This window comes from Suricata suricatta, chromosome X, assembly GCF_006229205.1.
Source record: "Suricata suricatta isolate VVHF042 chromosome X, meerkat_22Aug2017_6uvM2_HiC, whole genome shotgun sequence".
Classification (NCBI taxonomy): Eukaryota; Metazoa; Chordata; class Mammalia; order Carnivora; family Herpestidae; genus Suricata; species Suricata suricatta.
Window position 1 is genome coordinate 67192318 of NC_043717.1, and position 13275 is coordinate 67205592.

A 13275-nucleotide genomic window follows, 5' to 3' on the forward strand; every position below is an offset into this window, starting at 1 on the left:
AGTATCTTGTTGAGTATTTTTGCATCTGTATTCATTAAGGATACTGGTTCTATGTATCTGTAGTTCTCTTTTTTGCTGGGTCTCTGTCTGGTTTGGGAATCAAGGTGATGCTGGTTTCGTAGAATGAGTTTGGAAGTTTTCCTTCTATTTCTATTTTTTGGAATAGTTTGAGAAGAATGGGTATGAGCTCTGTTTTCAATGTCTGGTAGAATTACCCTGGGAAGCCATCTGGCTCTGGGCTCTTACTCGTTGGAAGATTTTTGATAATGGATTCCATTTCTTCACTGGATATCGGTGTATTCATGCTTTCTATCTCTTCCCGTTTGAATTTTGGCAGTGCATGTGCATTTAGGAATTTGTCCATTCCTTTTAGGTTGTCCAGTTTGTTGGCATATAATTTTTCATAGTAGTCTCTAATGATTGCTTGCATTTCTAAGGGATTGGTCGCAGTAAATCCTTTCTCATTCATGATTTTGTCTATCTAGGTGCTCTCTCTTTTCTTTCTGAGGAGCCTGGCTACAGGTTTATCAATTTTGTTTATATTTTCATAGAACCAACTCTTGGTTTCATTGATCTGCTTGACTGTTTTTTTTTGGATTCTATATCGTTTATATCTGCCCTGATCTTTATTATTTCTTTTTCTCTGCTGGGTTTAGGGTGCTCTTGCTGCTCCCCTTCTAGGTCCAGTAAGTGCTCCGTTAGATTTTGAATTTGCACATTTTCTAGTTTGTTGAAATTGGCCTGGATTGCAATATACTTTCCTCTTAGGACTGCCTTTGTTGTGTCCCACAGATTTTGGATTGTTGTATTTTTGTTTTCATTTGTTTCCATATATTTTTTAATTTCTTCTCTAATTGCCTGATTAGCCCAATCATTCTTTAGTAGGGTGGTTTTTAACCTCCACATTTTTGGAAGTTTTCCAAAAAAAGTCAAGTATTCTTGGCAACAAACTATTAAAAATAAATAAATAAACAAATAAATAAAATGTCAGGTATTCTTGGCTAAAATCAACAACATAAGAAACAACAGGTTTTGGCGAGGATGTGGAGAAAAGTTGAACCCTCATACACTGTTGGTGGAATACACACGAGCAGCCACTGTGGAAAAGAGTATTGAGGTTCCTCAAGAAATTAAAATTTAACTACCCTATTTTCTAAATGTCCATCACCTGATCAGTGGATCAAGAAGATGTGGTATATATACACAATGGAGTACTACATGGCAATGAGAAAGAATGAAATATGGCCATTTGTAGGAAAGTGGATGGGCCTTGAGGGTGTCATGCTAAGCAAAATAAGTCAGGCAGAGAAGGACAGATACCATATGTTTGCACTCATAGGTCTAATAGGAGACCAGGAGAAACCTAATGGAGGACCAGAGGAAGGGGAAGAGGGAAAGAGAGTTGGAGAGAGAGAGGGATGCAAAACTTGAGAGACTATTGAATACTAAAAAGGAACTGAAGGTTGAAGGGGGAGGGGCAGGGAGAAAAAGAGGTGGTGGTGATGGAGGAGGGCACTTTTGGGGAAGAGCATTGGGTGTTGTATGGAAACCAATTTGAAAATAAACTATTTTACAAAAAAAGAACTACCCTATAAAATCTAGTACACACCTGGCCATTTCCCCCCAAATACAAAAACACTGGTTTGAAAAGCCATATGCACCCCTAGACTTATTGCAACATTTTTTACATACAATAGCCAAATTATGGAAGCAGCCCAAGTGTCCATCAGTTAATGAATGGATAACGGAGAAGAGGGATATATGTATACAGTGGAATATTATTAAACCATAAAAAAGAATGTAAATGTAATATTCACATTTTAAACAACATGGATGGAAGAGAGAGCATAATGGTAAGTGAAATAGGTCAGAGAAAGACACATGCCATATGATTCCACTCATATATCGAATTTAAGGGAAAAAAAAACAAAAAGAGACGCAGACAGACAAAGAGAAAGGGGCAAACCAAGAAAGGGACTCTTAACTATATAAAACAACCTGATGTTTACCAGAGGAGATGTACGTGGGGAAATGGGTGAAATTGGTGATGGAGATTAAGAGTACTCTTAGCAAGATTTGCCTAAGCTAAGAAAATCATAATCTCTTAGCTTTAAGTCTAGCCTATGGTTAAATGAGAACAATTTCATGAATTTGGGATTTAATCATCTGAAATACTAAGTCACTCAAATAAAGCAGGAAGAGTATAGACTGATTAACCTAATTGTAATAAAAGACAGAAAGGTATTTTAACTGTTAGAAACATACTGTCTTTTTTATATGATCTTTCTAGGTAGATAAGGTGATGAAGGTGGTATAAAAATTCAACTTAAAACTGGCTTGCAAACTATTGAAGTAAACTTTTTCAGCTTACCAAAACTTGTTTCTGCTTCACTATCACACAGATAGCTCATGGGAAAGTCAATGAAATGTTTTCTTCTCTCTCAAACCAACATAAAGTATCTTAGGTCCAACAGGTAACAGGTGAGGAGCTACTTCCAGGCTTTATTTAAAAATCACTTTTAAGGGGCTCCTGAGTGGCCAGTTGGTTGGGCATCCAACTTTGGCTCAGGTCATGATCTCATGGTTCATGGATTCGAGCCTTACATCAAGCTCTGTGCTGATAGCTCAGAGCCTGGGGCCTGCTTCGGATTCTGTGTCTCCTTCTCTCTCTGCCTCTCGCCTGCTTGACCTTTGTCTCTTTCCCTCTCTCTCAAAAATAAATAAACATTTTTTAAAAATTTAAATCATATTTCAAAAAAGTTATATTTCAGAATCACAAAGAACCTGGAGAATTTTTATGTTAGCCCCTTTTCTTTTCAAAATGGAGAAAAGGAAAAATGTATTCTAGTCTCTTTCAAATAGGGTTTTGAGTACACTAATCAGAGTGGCAGGAGGTTATGAATAATCATATAATGGGTATGTATTTAAGAATAAAGTTTTGGGACACCTGGGTGGTTCAGTCAGTTAAGCGTTGGACTTTGGCTCAGGTCATGATCTCATGGTTCATGGGTTCGAGCCCCATGTCGGGCTCTGTGCTAACACCTCAGAGCCTGGAGCCTGCTTTGGATTCCGTGTCTCCCTCTCTCTCAACCCTTCCCCTGCTTATACTGTCTGTCAGTCTCTCACCCTCTCTTTCTGTCTCTCTCTCAAAAATAAATAAACATTAAAACATTTTTTAAAAAAACAAAAGAATAAAGTATCTTGACATGCAACCAGTAAAAAAAAAAGTACACTTAGCATGATGAGCACTGAGTAATGTACAGAATTGTTGAGTCACTATATTGTACACCTGAAATTAATATAACACTGTATATTGATTATATATATATATATTAAGATTAAGAACACTAAATTTTTAAGTTAAAAAATAGCCATGTATTCTCTGAAAAAAATGCAATGGTATAACTCCTGTCCCCAAACCCTAGAATAGTTAACCCACTTAAAGATCAGTTTGACCATCTGACAAACTAAGGACCACTTACTCTCATCTTGTCAGAACATTTAGTGGCTTAATGAATGTATTTGTGCAAGGCTGTTTAAGACCATGTGAGCAAAATGCTGCAAATTGTAACACAGCCTGGTAAATGGCTGCTCACCCAAAACAAATAACAATTTATGCCAGACATAAAAAGTGATGACTTCACTTGCTTTATTACATGTGTACATCTTGGGAGATGAAATACTTATAAAACAACTTTTGTGGGACAATAAATTAGGAGTACCTGTTTGCAATGTTATTGTAAATACAAATGTTTCTATTACTGTGCTGGTGGCCAACAAAGGGACAGGTTTATTTGAAAACACCTAGAGCAAGATTCTGAACATAAGAATTACTCAGAAAATGCTTCATGAATAAACATTATTCAAATTCTGACCCGTATTTACTTTAAAGTATTTGAAATCTTTCCAAAAGACAGAATAATCTGAAAGGAAATAGTTCAAAGAGCTTCCTAGTAGATGACATCACATACCCAAGGAATGCCCTCTATGAATGAGAATGAGAAGGGAAAAAAAGTCAAACAAGTGTTGTAACTATATTTAGATAATATAAAGATGATTCCACAGTAGTTGCTGACCTCCTACCTACATCACAATCACCTTGGGAACCTATGAAAACCAGAGATCCTCAAGGGAGCTACCTAAAGATTTTGCATTTAACAAGCCTCCCGAGTGATCCTAATGCACATTAAAGGTCAGAAATATTGGATTTACAGGGAAGTTTAGTGCTAATTTTCAATGGAAAAAATGCTGAGATTTTCCTCAACTTCTTTCATCCATTCATTCAATAAATATGTACCAGCACTTGTTATAGACAAGGCATCATACTAGGAGCTGCAAAACCCCCAGAACAATTTGGGTGGGAAAAGAAAGCACTATGTATGGTTTAGAAGCTAATGTTCATTTTCGTTTCCACACTGCTTCAGTACCTTGTTCATTTACTGTTTTATTTTCTTTGAGCTACAGCCTCATGCCCTGCTTGATATTGCTTCAAAAGCACTTAAGAAAAGGATATCAGACAGCAGCACAGAAACCAAGTGTGAGGAGAGAGTGTGTTGCAGCAGGGGCAAAGTGCAACTGCTGGCTTTCCTTACTCTGTGAATATAGCAAGGAAACAAACATAGCAGTAAGGAAGTCAAATTCTGAACCATCTTGGCTTGTTAATCTGGAATGCTGACATAAGCCTTGTGTACACCTGCAGGTTCCAGGTGATATTATAAAACCCCAAAACTACAAAATATAACACCAGATTCCATGGTGCAAATGTTATGTGCCATATATTTTCCCTGTCCCTTCCAGAACCACTCTTTACCCTTATTAACCTGGACTTGTGCTAAGGGGACCCCCGTTGCTCTCTGTTTTTCCATTGGTTTGGTTTACTGAAGGAAAATAGATGTGATATATGTGAAAGAGAAGAAGCATGTAAACTGTCTGGACAAGTTAACAACTGCTACAGAATGCCAAAAATAATAATCCAAGGAGCATCCTTGGATAGCTAGGAAGTGAATAGAGAAAAAGAAAATGAATAGGAAAAGAAGTTCTCAAAATTCACCGAAAACTGGACTCAAAGAAACAAGACTTGATGTCAAAATTAAAACTGATAAGATTCAGAATTTCCTGCCTGGGATATTTTTCCTATGCATGTAAATGGATCCTCAAGAAACCACATACAGTGAAACCCCTTTCAACATCACTGTGAGCTATTTGAACAGTATGTGTGGTGTTATCACCACTGTCTCTTAACATTTTCCACACATTTGACATTTAAAGTTGTTAGTCCCCAGAAAAGCATAGCACACAAGATTTCCTGTGTCTTTCCAGGTACTGTGCTTTGTCTACTCTCAATTGATCCCATAAATTCCAAGGCTTTTGGGGTTTCTCAAGTACCTCAAGGTTCCCAAAACAAAACCTGACAAAAATGCACATGTCCCCGAGCTTCAGGTGTTTCCTCTTCATCAAAGTGGTCCCTGGTAAAAAGCCACTATTTGGGTTTTCAGACAAGATCAGAAGACTTTTCCACTGAAAGCCCATTAAGTCCAGGTTGTGCAATTTGTGTGTATATATGTGTAGAGAAAATCATAAAAAGTAATGAATCTAAATCAAAGATTCCTAGTGAGTCCCAAAGCTTCTGTAGAATTACATGTATTCCAAAAACTAAATGTTTAAACATTAAGTTTTTATCTCATCAGTCTGCCTATGCATTGTATATTTAGAGCTGACCTAAGGCAGTGGGGGTCCCCAGGAGTCTTAGCTTTTTGCTCTACTCTGAAAATCAGGCTCATTTTACCAGTATAACCTGGTCTTAGAATTCCCGGGTATCCAGAGCTAGCCCAAGGGACCTATGAGGATACGTCAAGTCATCATTATTATCTGAATTTTAATCCAGCGAAGAAATAGGCAGAAAACATGAATAGACACTTCTCCAAAGAGGACATCCAGATGGCCAACAGACATATGAAATGATGCTCAGTGTCACTCAACATCAGGGAAATACAAATCAAAACCACACTGAAATACCATCTCACACCAGTCAGAGTGGCTAAAATCAACAAATCAAGAGACTTTAGATGCTGGCACGGGTGTGGAGAGATGGGCACCCTCCTACACTGTTGGTGGCAATGTAAACTGCTGCAGCCGCTCTGGAAAACAGTGTGGAGGTTCCTCAAAAAGCTATCAATAGAACTCCCCTAGCACTACTAGGGTTTTACCCAAGGGATACAGAAGTGCTGATGTAGAGGGGCACCTGTACCCCAAAGCTCATAGCAACACTGTCAACAATAGCCATATCATGCAAAGAGCCTAAATGTCCATCAACCAAAGAATGTGTAAAGAAGATGTGGTATATATACACAATGGAATACTACATGGCAATGAGAAATGAAATCTGGCTATTCGTGGCAACGTGAATGGACCTCAAGGGTGTCATGCTAAGCGAAATAAGGCAGAGAAGGACAGATACCATATGTTTTCACTCATAGGTCTAACAGGAGAAACCTAACAAAGGACCATAGGAAGGGGAAGGAAGGGAAAAAAAAGTTAGGGAGAGAGAGCGAGGCAAATCATGAGAGACTCTTGAATACTGAAAACAAACTGAGGGCTGAAGAGGGAGGAGGAAAGGGGAAGGGGGTGATGATCATGGAGGGGCGTACTTGTGGGGAAGAGCACTGGGTGTTATATGGAAACCACCTTGGCAATAAATTACTAAAAATATATAAATAAAATAAAAAGGAGCTTGGAAATAACAGTCCTAAAACAGTAAACAAAGCAGATTGCTGCTGCAAAAGTACCCTAATTAGAAATGCACAAAAGAGGCCTTTTATTTCCTATTAAACCAGTCACATAATTTTGAATCCCTTGCCTTTTGTTTTTATTCTGTAGGCTGAGATAATATCTGAAATGGAATACTCCTAACCTCTCAAAAAAATTCCAAACTATGCTATGGCTGGTAAGGCGGGGCTATTCATTTTGATTCATGATAAGTAACAATCATCACTTAAGGTCACAAGCAATTCTGGATCAATACAGATAAACCTAGCATATTTTCAGGGGTTACTGCAGCATCGTGAATTAAATTTAATGAATTAAATTAAATATGAATTAAAGTTAAAATTGTTCATATTGTTCGACAAGCCAATTTATTCTTCCAAGCCTACTCATTTGGTGATATAAATGTATCAGATTAGACCCAGCAAAATAATAGAATTTTCTCATCTTCTCTACTTTAGCTCTAATATACCCTGTTTGACTCTCTATTTTATTTATATTATTTTAACAAACACACTCAATTTTAGCTGCCGAATAACCACTGAACCACTGAAGAGGATATTTGCATGAAGCAGTAATAAAGGCTTCATCTAAATAGTCAGTACTGTTTTTTCATTGCAATAAATTCTCCAGTTTGTTTAGTTCTCCCTCCTTAGAGTGTTCCCTGAACCTTGGTGCCCACTGCACCAGGGGGAATCTTCCTTGGCAGTATTCAGCTCTGTATTCGCATACTCAGTAGCTGCATGGGTAACTGGTATGACCAGCCAATCACAAAAATCTTAACTTTGAATGCTACGTTTGAAACATTCCAAGTATTTTAAGCAGTGAATCATGCAAAGATCTTTTATTTTCCTCTCTCACCTACAAAGTGTTTAGAAGATAAGAAATTAGTTTATCTTCCATTAAAATATCTTTAAAATGATTCCAAAGTTGTCAAGACAATAGCAATCTTGAAATTCATTAAAATTCCACATTAAGGCCTCTCTTCATTTAAAGAGCAACAATTTTAATAGCAACATGATTTTTAAAGTATCTGTTTTCTAATACTAGATTTCAAAATCATCAAATGAAACTACTATGATCCCAGTTTTTTAAAATTTGTGTTTATGAATACATTTTGATGTAAAGAAATATGGTAGAATTCCAACAGTAATTATTTTGGGGTAGTGGAATTACTATGGTTTTTCTTTTTTATGTTTTTTTCTGAATTTTTCAAGTATCATACAATAAGCAGATAGGCATTCATTTTAAAATCCAAAAACAAAGGCATCATTTAAAAATTTAATCTATTTTGCTTTCTATATTAAATCAAGCTTAGTTGTAGAAAGAGGCAAGAGAACTAACATACCTTTTGATTAAATGGGCTCGGCTGTTCACATAGTTGGAATCAAAGGAATAGTTTTCAGTCTGCAATGGGAAAAAAAAAAGATTAAAAACGTTACATAGATGATTCATGAAAAGAGCCAAAGTGTCCTACTTAGGGGGACTTTTTCTACTGGGCAAGAAGCAATGAATGAATCAGAAACCAAGGTCATAGTGGGATAACAGATTGAGGAATGTCTGCTGCTTGCTTTAGGTTCTGCAGGCTCTGTGGAAGCAGCCCTCACTTACAGACCAAGATGAACTTGACTCAAAAATCCCCTAGAATATGGATGGCTACTGACCATGCAACCACCTAGAGGAAGATAGAACATGAGCCACAATCTTTACAGAAACTAATTGCTTCCCATTCCCAGTGGATAAAATTCTGTGCCTGTCAAATTAATGGAAGTTCAAGGGCGCCTGGGTGGCTCAGTCTGTTAGGCATCCAGCTTGGGCTCAGGTCATGATCTCATGGTTCGTGGGTTCGAGCCCCGCATCAGGTTTTGTGCTGACAGCTAGCTCAGAGCCTGGAGCCTGCTTCAGATTCTGTGTCTCCCTCTCTCTCTGACCCTCCCCTGCTCGTGCTGTCACTCTCTGTCTCTAAAAAAATAAATAAACATTTAAAAGATTAATGGAAGTTCAAAGGTGCCTTTATTAGTAGTAGATAATTAACACGTTAAAATATTTATTCCATAGATATTGAAATGTAGGCAAGCTAATCCCTTACTGTGGATTTAAACTCTGCACTTCCTTTTGTTTTAAGACATTTTGCTCAGCCCTGGTTATGAAGGAAGTCCTTTGTTTTATCACAGATATAAAGGCAAACAACTATTATGCCTGAAACCTGGTGAAGGGCAGTCCACAGTCCACAGAGGGTGCCAAAGCCTTTCATGTGAAACATGAAGTTTGCAAGCAAACCCTGTCTCAGCTCCTATCATTAAAACACCACTGCCTAATCTAGTTACAGTAGACTGCCTGAGCAACAGCTTTACAAAAGCAAATGCAGAATACCTGCCAGATTAAAGAGATGGGAAAACAGTTCATGAGCACCCAAAGGGGGCAAACTTAGAAGGTGAGAATGCAGGGAAAAGTTGACACTGAAGTAACTGAAAGTCCTAATAAAGTGAATCTTACCCCCAGCACTCAAGTTCTACTCTGATTGAGCCATTGTATATACTGGGAAATGCATGAACACATCTCCTCCACCCTCATGCTCTTCTACCAGAAATCATGACCATTTCCACCATTCTTACCATTCCTTAGGAACTTCTGAAATCACTTCAACTAAAAGTGCCTGGAAAAGGAAACACAATAGCTGTCTAGCTACCAAAATACCAGATTACCTTCAGATGACGACCTGTCAGACATTAACTGTGCTAGGTTCTTAGACACAGCTTTTAGTTGCAAGGAAATCAGTTTGATAGAGGAGACCGGGAGAGATGATAGTAGACCCAACTATCATATGAGCATCAAACAGCTAACAGTCAGGGAAAAGACCATAAGTATCTAGAGTAGGTGGGGATAGGGGTAGTAAGCAGGTAGGAAAAAGGAGAGAATATTGAGAAAAAATCTAAACCCCATCATTGTCTTATACTTACTCAGGCATGCTCATGCCCTCTACATGTCCCTTATTTGAAGATGGGCTCTGCAATATCCATTTTCACTACTTTTATCTAGAGGATAAAATCCCCTTTAATGTAAACCACAAGTGATTTTTGGTTCTGTTGTAAGGAATAGATTGGGAGAGCAAAAAGTCAAAAGGATGAGTTCATTTCTAATTTGTTCATAAAAATGGATACTGAAATTGTTGCAAATATAACTATAAGAATAGGCAAACTTGAAGCAACATTGGGAATACAATGCTAGAAGTATTGGTGGAAGAAGTTATCCATCAGTCAGTCAACCAACAAGCACTTCTTGAATTAACTTATTATACCAACATAATAAGCACACAAGGTACTGCATAAATGTGCTCTTCTATGATATTCAATACAATATATACTTTGACACGTAGAAGTCCCCCCATGCCAAAAACCATGTTATCCAATTAAAAGAGGAAACCGATTAAGTACTCAGGAGTTCAATGGCTAGTTTCACTGTGCAACCTTCTGTAAATTACTTAGTTTCTGCATGCCTCACTTTCCTCCTATATAAAATAAGGATAATAGAACATGAATCCAAAGGAGAAGTTCAACTAAATTTATCATGACTCCTAGTAGAAATGGTGGAAATCCTTATCCCCTGCTTTTTTCAGAGCCAAAAACCCCAAATAGGTTCAAGAATTTGACATCACTCAGGCAATAATAGAGTAGCATAAACACATTTCATTTCAGTTTTCAAACTTACTTAAATAATTTTTTCAAGAAAATTGACAGAGAGAAGTAAAAAAAAAAAGGAAATTGCAAGGATACGGGCTTTGCAAAAAAATTTTTTTTAAATAGCATTGAGGAGTATCCTAAGAAACGGTCACATGAGAGAAGCTTGTTTTCAAATAGAATATTTTGCATAGTTTTGCATGCACTGCTGTGTGAAACGTTCATGGAATATGGAGTTCCATGGAGACCTGACCTCCAACAATTGTGCCAGAACTCTATGTATGGGACAATACACAAAACCATACAAATTCTATACCTGATGACTGTACTACTTCTTGATTCTAATAGAATAATATATCTGACCATGAGAGTCCCACTCATTGGCAATGAGTTAACAGAAGAAATAAGTCTAGAAGGCTTCCTTCTGGAGACCTTATCAATGCTCTTTCTTTTTCTCTGGGATACAGATTGGTTGTCCTGAGCAAACATGTCAGGCATGATCTGCCACTATAGGTAGGAGAGTATCACTGAAGCTTATATCACCTTCTTATCATTTTCTCCTTTTTTTCTTTTACTCGAAAAGACTAAACCACTCATTCTTATGTGTCCAAATGTAGATATTCTATTCCCTAAACCGGCACAAACCATAATAGGCAGATGTCCCATACTACATACCCATAAAATTAGAAGCACTAGTCATAAGGTAGATCCCTAGAACCAAATTTCCCATAGTGGAAGGAGCTATGCTGAGTCATCCAATGTCTTTTTGTTTTTGTAATCAGTCTCAGGTCTCTTTGTGAAGCCACTTGATTGGAGTTTGGAAACAACCTATGAAACAGAATTATTCTGATTGATAGGACACACTATTTTGTTCCCATTAAAACTACATTCCAAACAACTGAGCTAATTTGCTATCGATAGCCAATTCTGAGTCTATGTGTATCGACATCAAGTGTTCTTGCTCACACTGATTCAAGGTATGTACTCCAACCCAACTCCTGTGCATTGAAAAGGTATATTCTTCCCACACTTCAAATGGTGCAAAGAGTGACACTTAGATCACCCTGAAGAAATAAATAATCTTTTCTTAATGAATAACAGGCATGTCTTAAGCCTGTGGTTCTCAGTCCTAATGCACATTAGAATCAACTAGGGAATATGGGGTTTTTTTTTTAAATACTGTTGCCAAAGTCCCACTCCACTCTTGGAGGTAATTGGCCTGGAGTGGGGCCCAGGCATTAGTATTTGTTAAGACTTTCCAGGTACTTCTAATGTACATCCAGAGGAGACTACTGTCCTCAGCAAAGGACCGACCACAGGCTTTGACCTGGTGTGCTGTGTTTTCTAACGCAAGCCCAGCCATTTAGCAGATGCCATCTCTTCTGTCAGATTATTTGCTAAGGCCATCTCAATATAGACTAAAGAATCAGAGCACAAATACACATTTTAGGAAATAATAAAAGAGATTTTCTTTTTTGCATGAATGTATTGGTTTCTGGTTAGCCTTATTTAATAAAAATTTGCTTCATATTATTCCAATCTCCTCGCTAAGTATTCTGAATGGCAAATAACATGAAACATTTGAGAGGGGAAATTTTCTCTAAATGTCACATTAATTTCAATAGGAAATGTCCCCATCTCTAATAAGATAGCCAAGTTAACATAAATACAACAGTAAAAAGACAACATTTCTTTCTGGAAAACCTAATTTTGACATTTAAAAAATGGGTCTGCAACAAACTTATTTCTAGTCTCAGGGGAAAATAAGAGTCACTTTCATACCATTTAACATATTTCTCCCAAATCCTTTCCTTAATTAGAAGTGTTTATCCTAGGAAGTCATTGAGAACAGACTTCTCACTTGGGTTAGGTTTAATAAAACCTTGATTTTTCTGAAAACCTAAAAAATAAGTATTTCTGGATAGCTGAGGTTTTTTTTAGATAGCTTAGGGGCTTTCCTCCGTAAAGACTAAAACTTTGATTTAAACAATGCTCAGCGTCACTCATCATCAGGGAAATACAAATCAAAACCATACTGATTTCATTTTCCTACATGTTGCTGTCCAGCTCTCCCAATACCACCTGTTGAAGAGGCTGTCTTTTTTCCATTGGACACTCTTTCCTGCTTTGTCAAAGATTAATTGGCCATATACTTGTGGGTCCAGTTCTGGGTTCTCTATTCTATTCCATTGGCCCATGTGTCTGTTTTTGTGCCAATACCATACTGTCTTGATGATGACAGCTTTGTAGTAGAGGCTAAAGTCTGGGATTGTAATGCCTCCCGTTTTGGTTTTCTTCTTCAATATTACTTTGGCCATTTGGGGCCTTTTGTGGTTCCATATGAATTTTAAGATAGTTTATTCTAGCTTTGAGAAGAATGCTGGTGCAACTTTCATGGGGATTGCATTGAATGTATAGATTGCTTTAGGTAGTAATGATATTTTCAAAATGTTTATTCTTCCAATCCATGAGCATGGAATGTTTTTCCATTTCTTTGTGTCTTCTTCAATTTCCTTCATAAGTCTTCTATAGTTTTCAGCATACAGGTCTCAATCACAGTAATTTCTTCCTCAACACATCCCCAGAGACAAGGGAATCAAGAACAAAAATGAACTACTGGGACCTCATCAAGATAAAAAGCTTCTGCAAGGCAAAGGAAACAATCAAAAAAATTAATAGGCAACCAACAGAATGGGAAAAGATAGTGACAAATGGCATATCAGATAAAGGGCTAGTATCCAAAATATACAAGGAGCTCACTAAACTCCATACACGAAAAATGAATGATCCAGTGAAGAAATGGGCAGAAGACCTGAATAGACACTTCTCCAAAGAG

The 13275-nt window shown here is 37.4% G+C and overlaps 1 protein-coding gene across 2 annotated transcripts in view; it reads right to left on the reverse strand.

The window, feature by feature from the left end:
* Positions 1–13275, reverse strand: part of PCDH19 (protocadherin 19) — a 159631-nt gene that overhangs the window by 63119 nt on the left and 83237 nt on the right. For both annotated transcript variants that reach the window (XM_029930604.1, XM_029930603.1), the window contains one exon: positions 8111–8169. In XM_029930604.1, coding sequence (XP_029786464.1) covers positions 8111–8169 — 59 coding nt within the window. The remainder of the gene's footprint in view (positions 1–8110; positions 8170–13275) is intronic.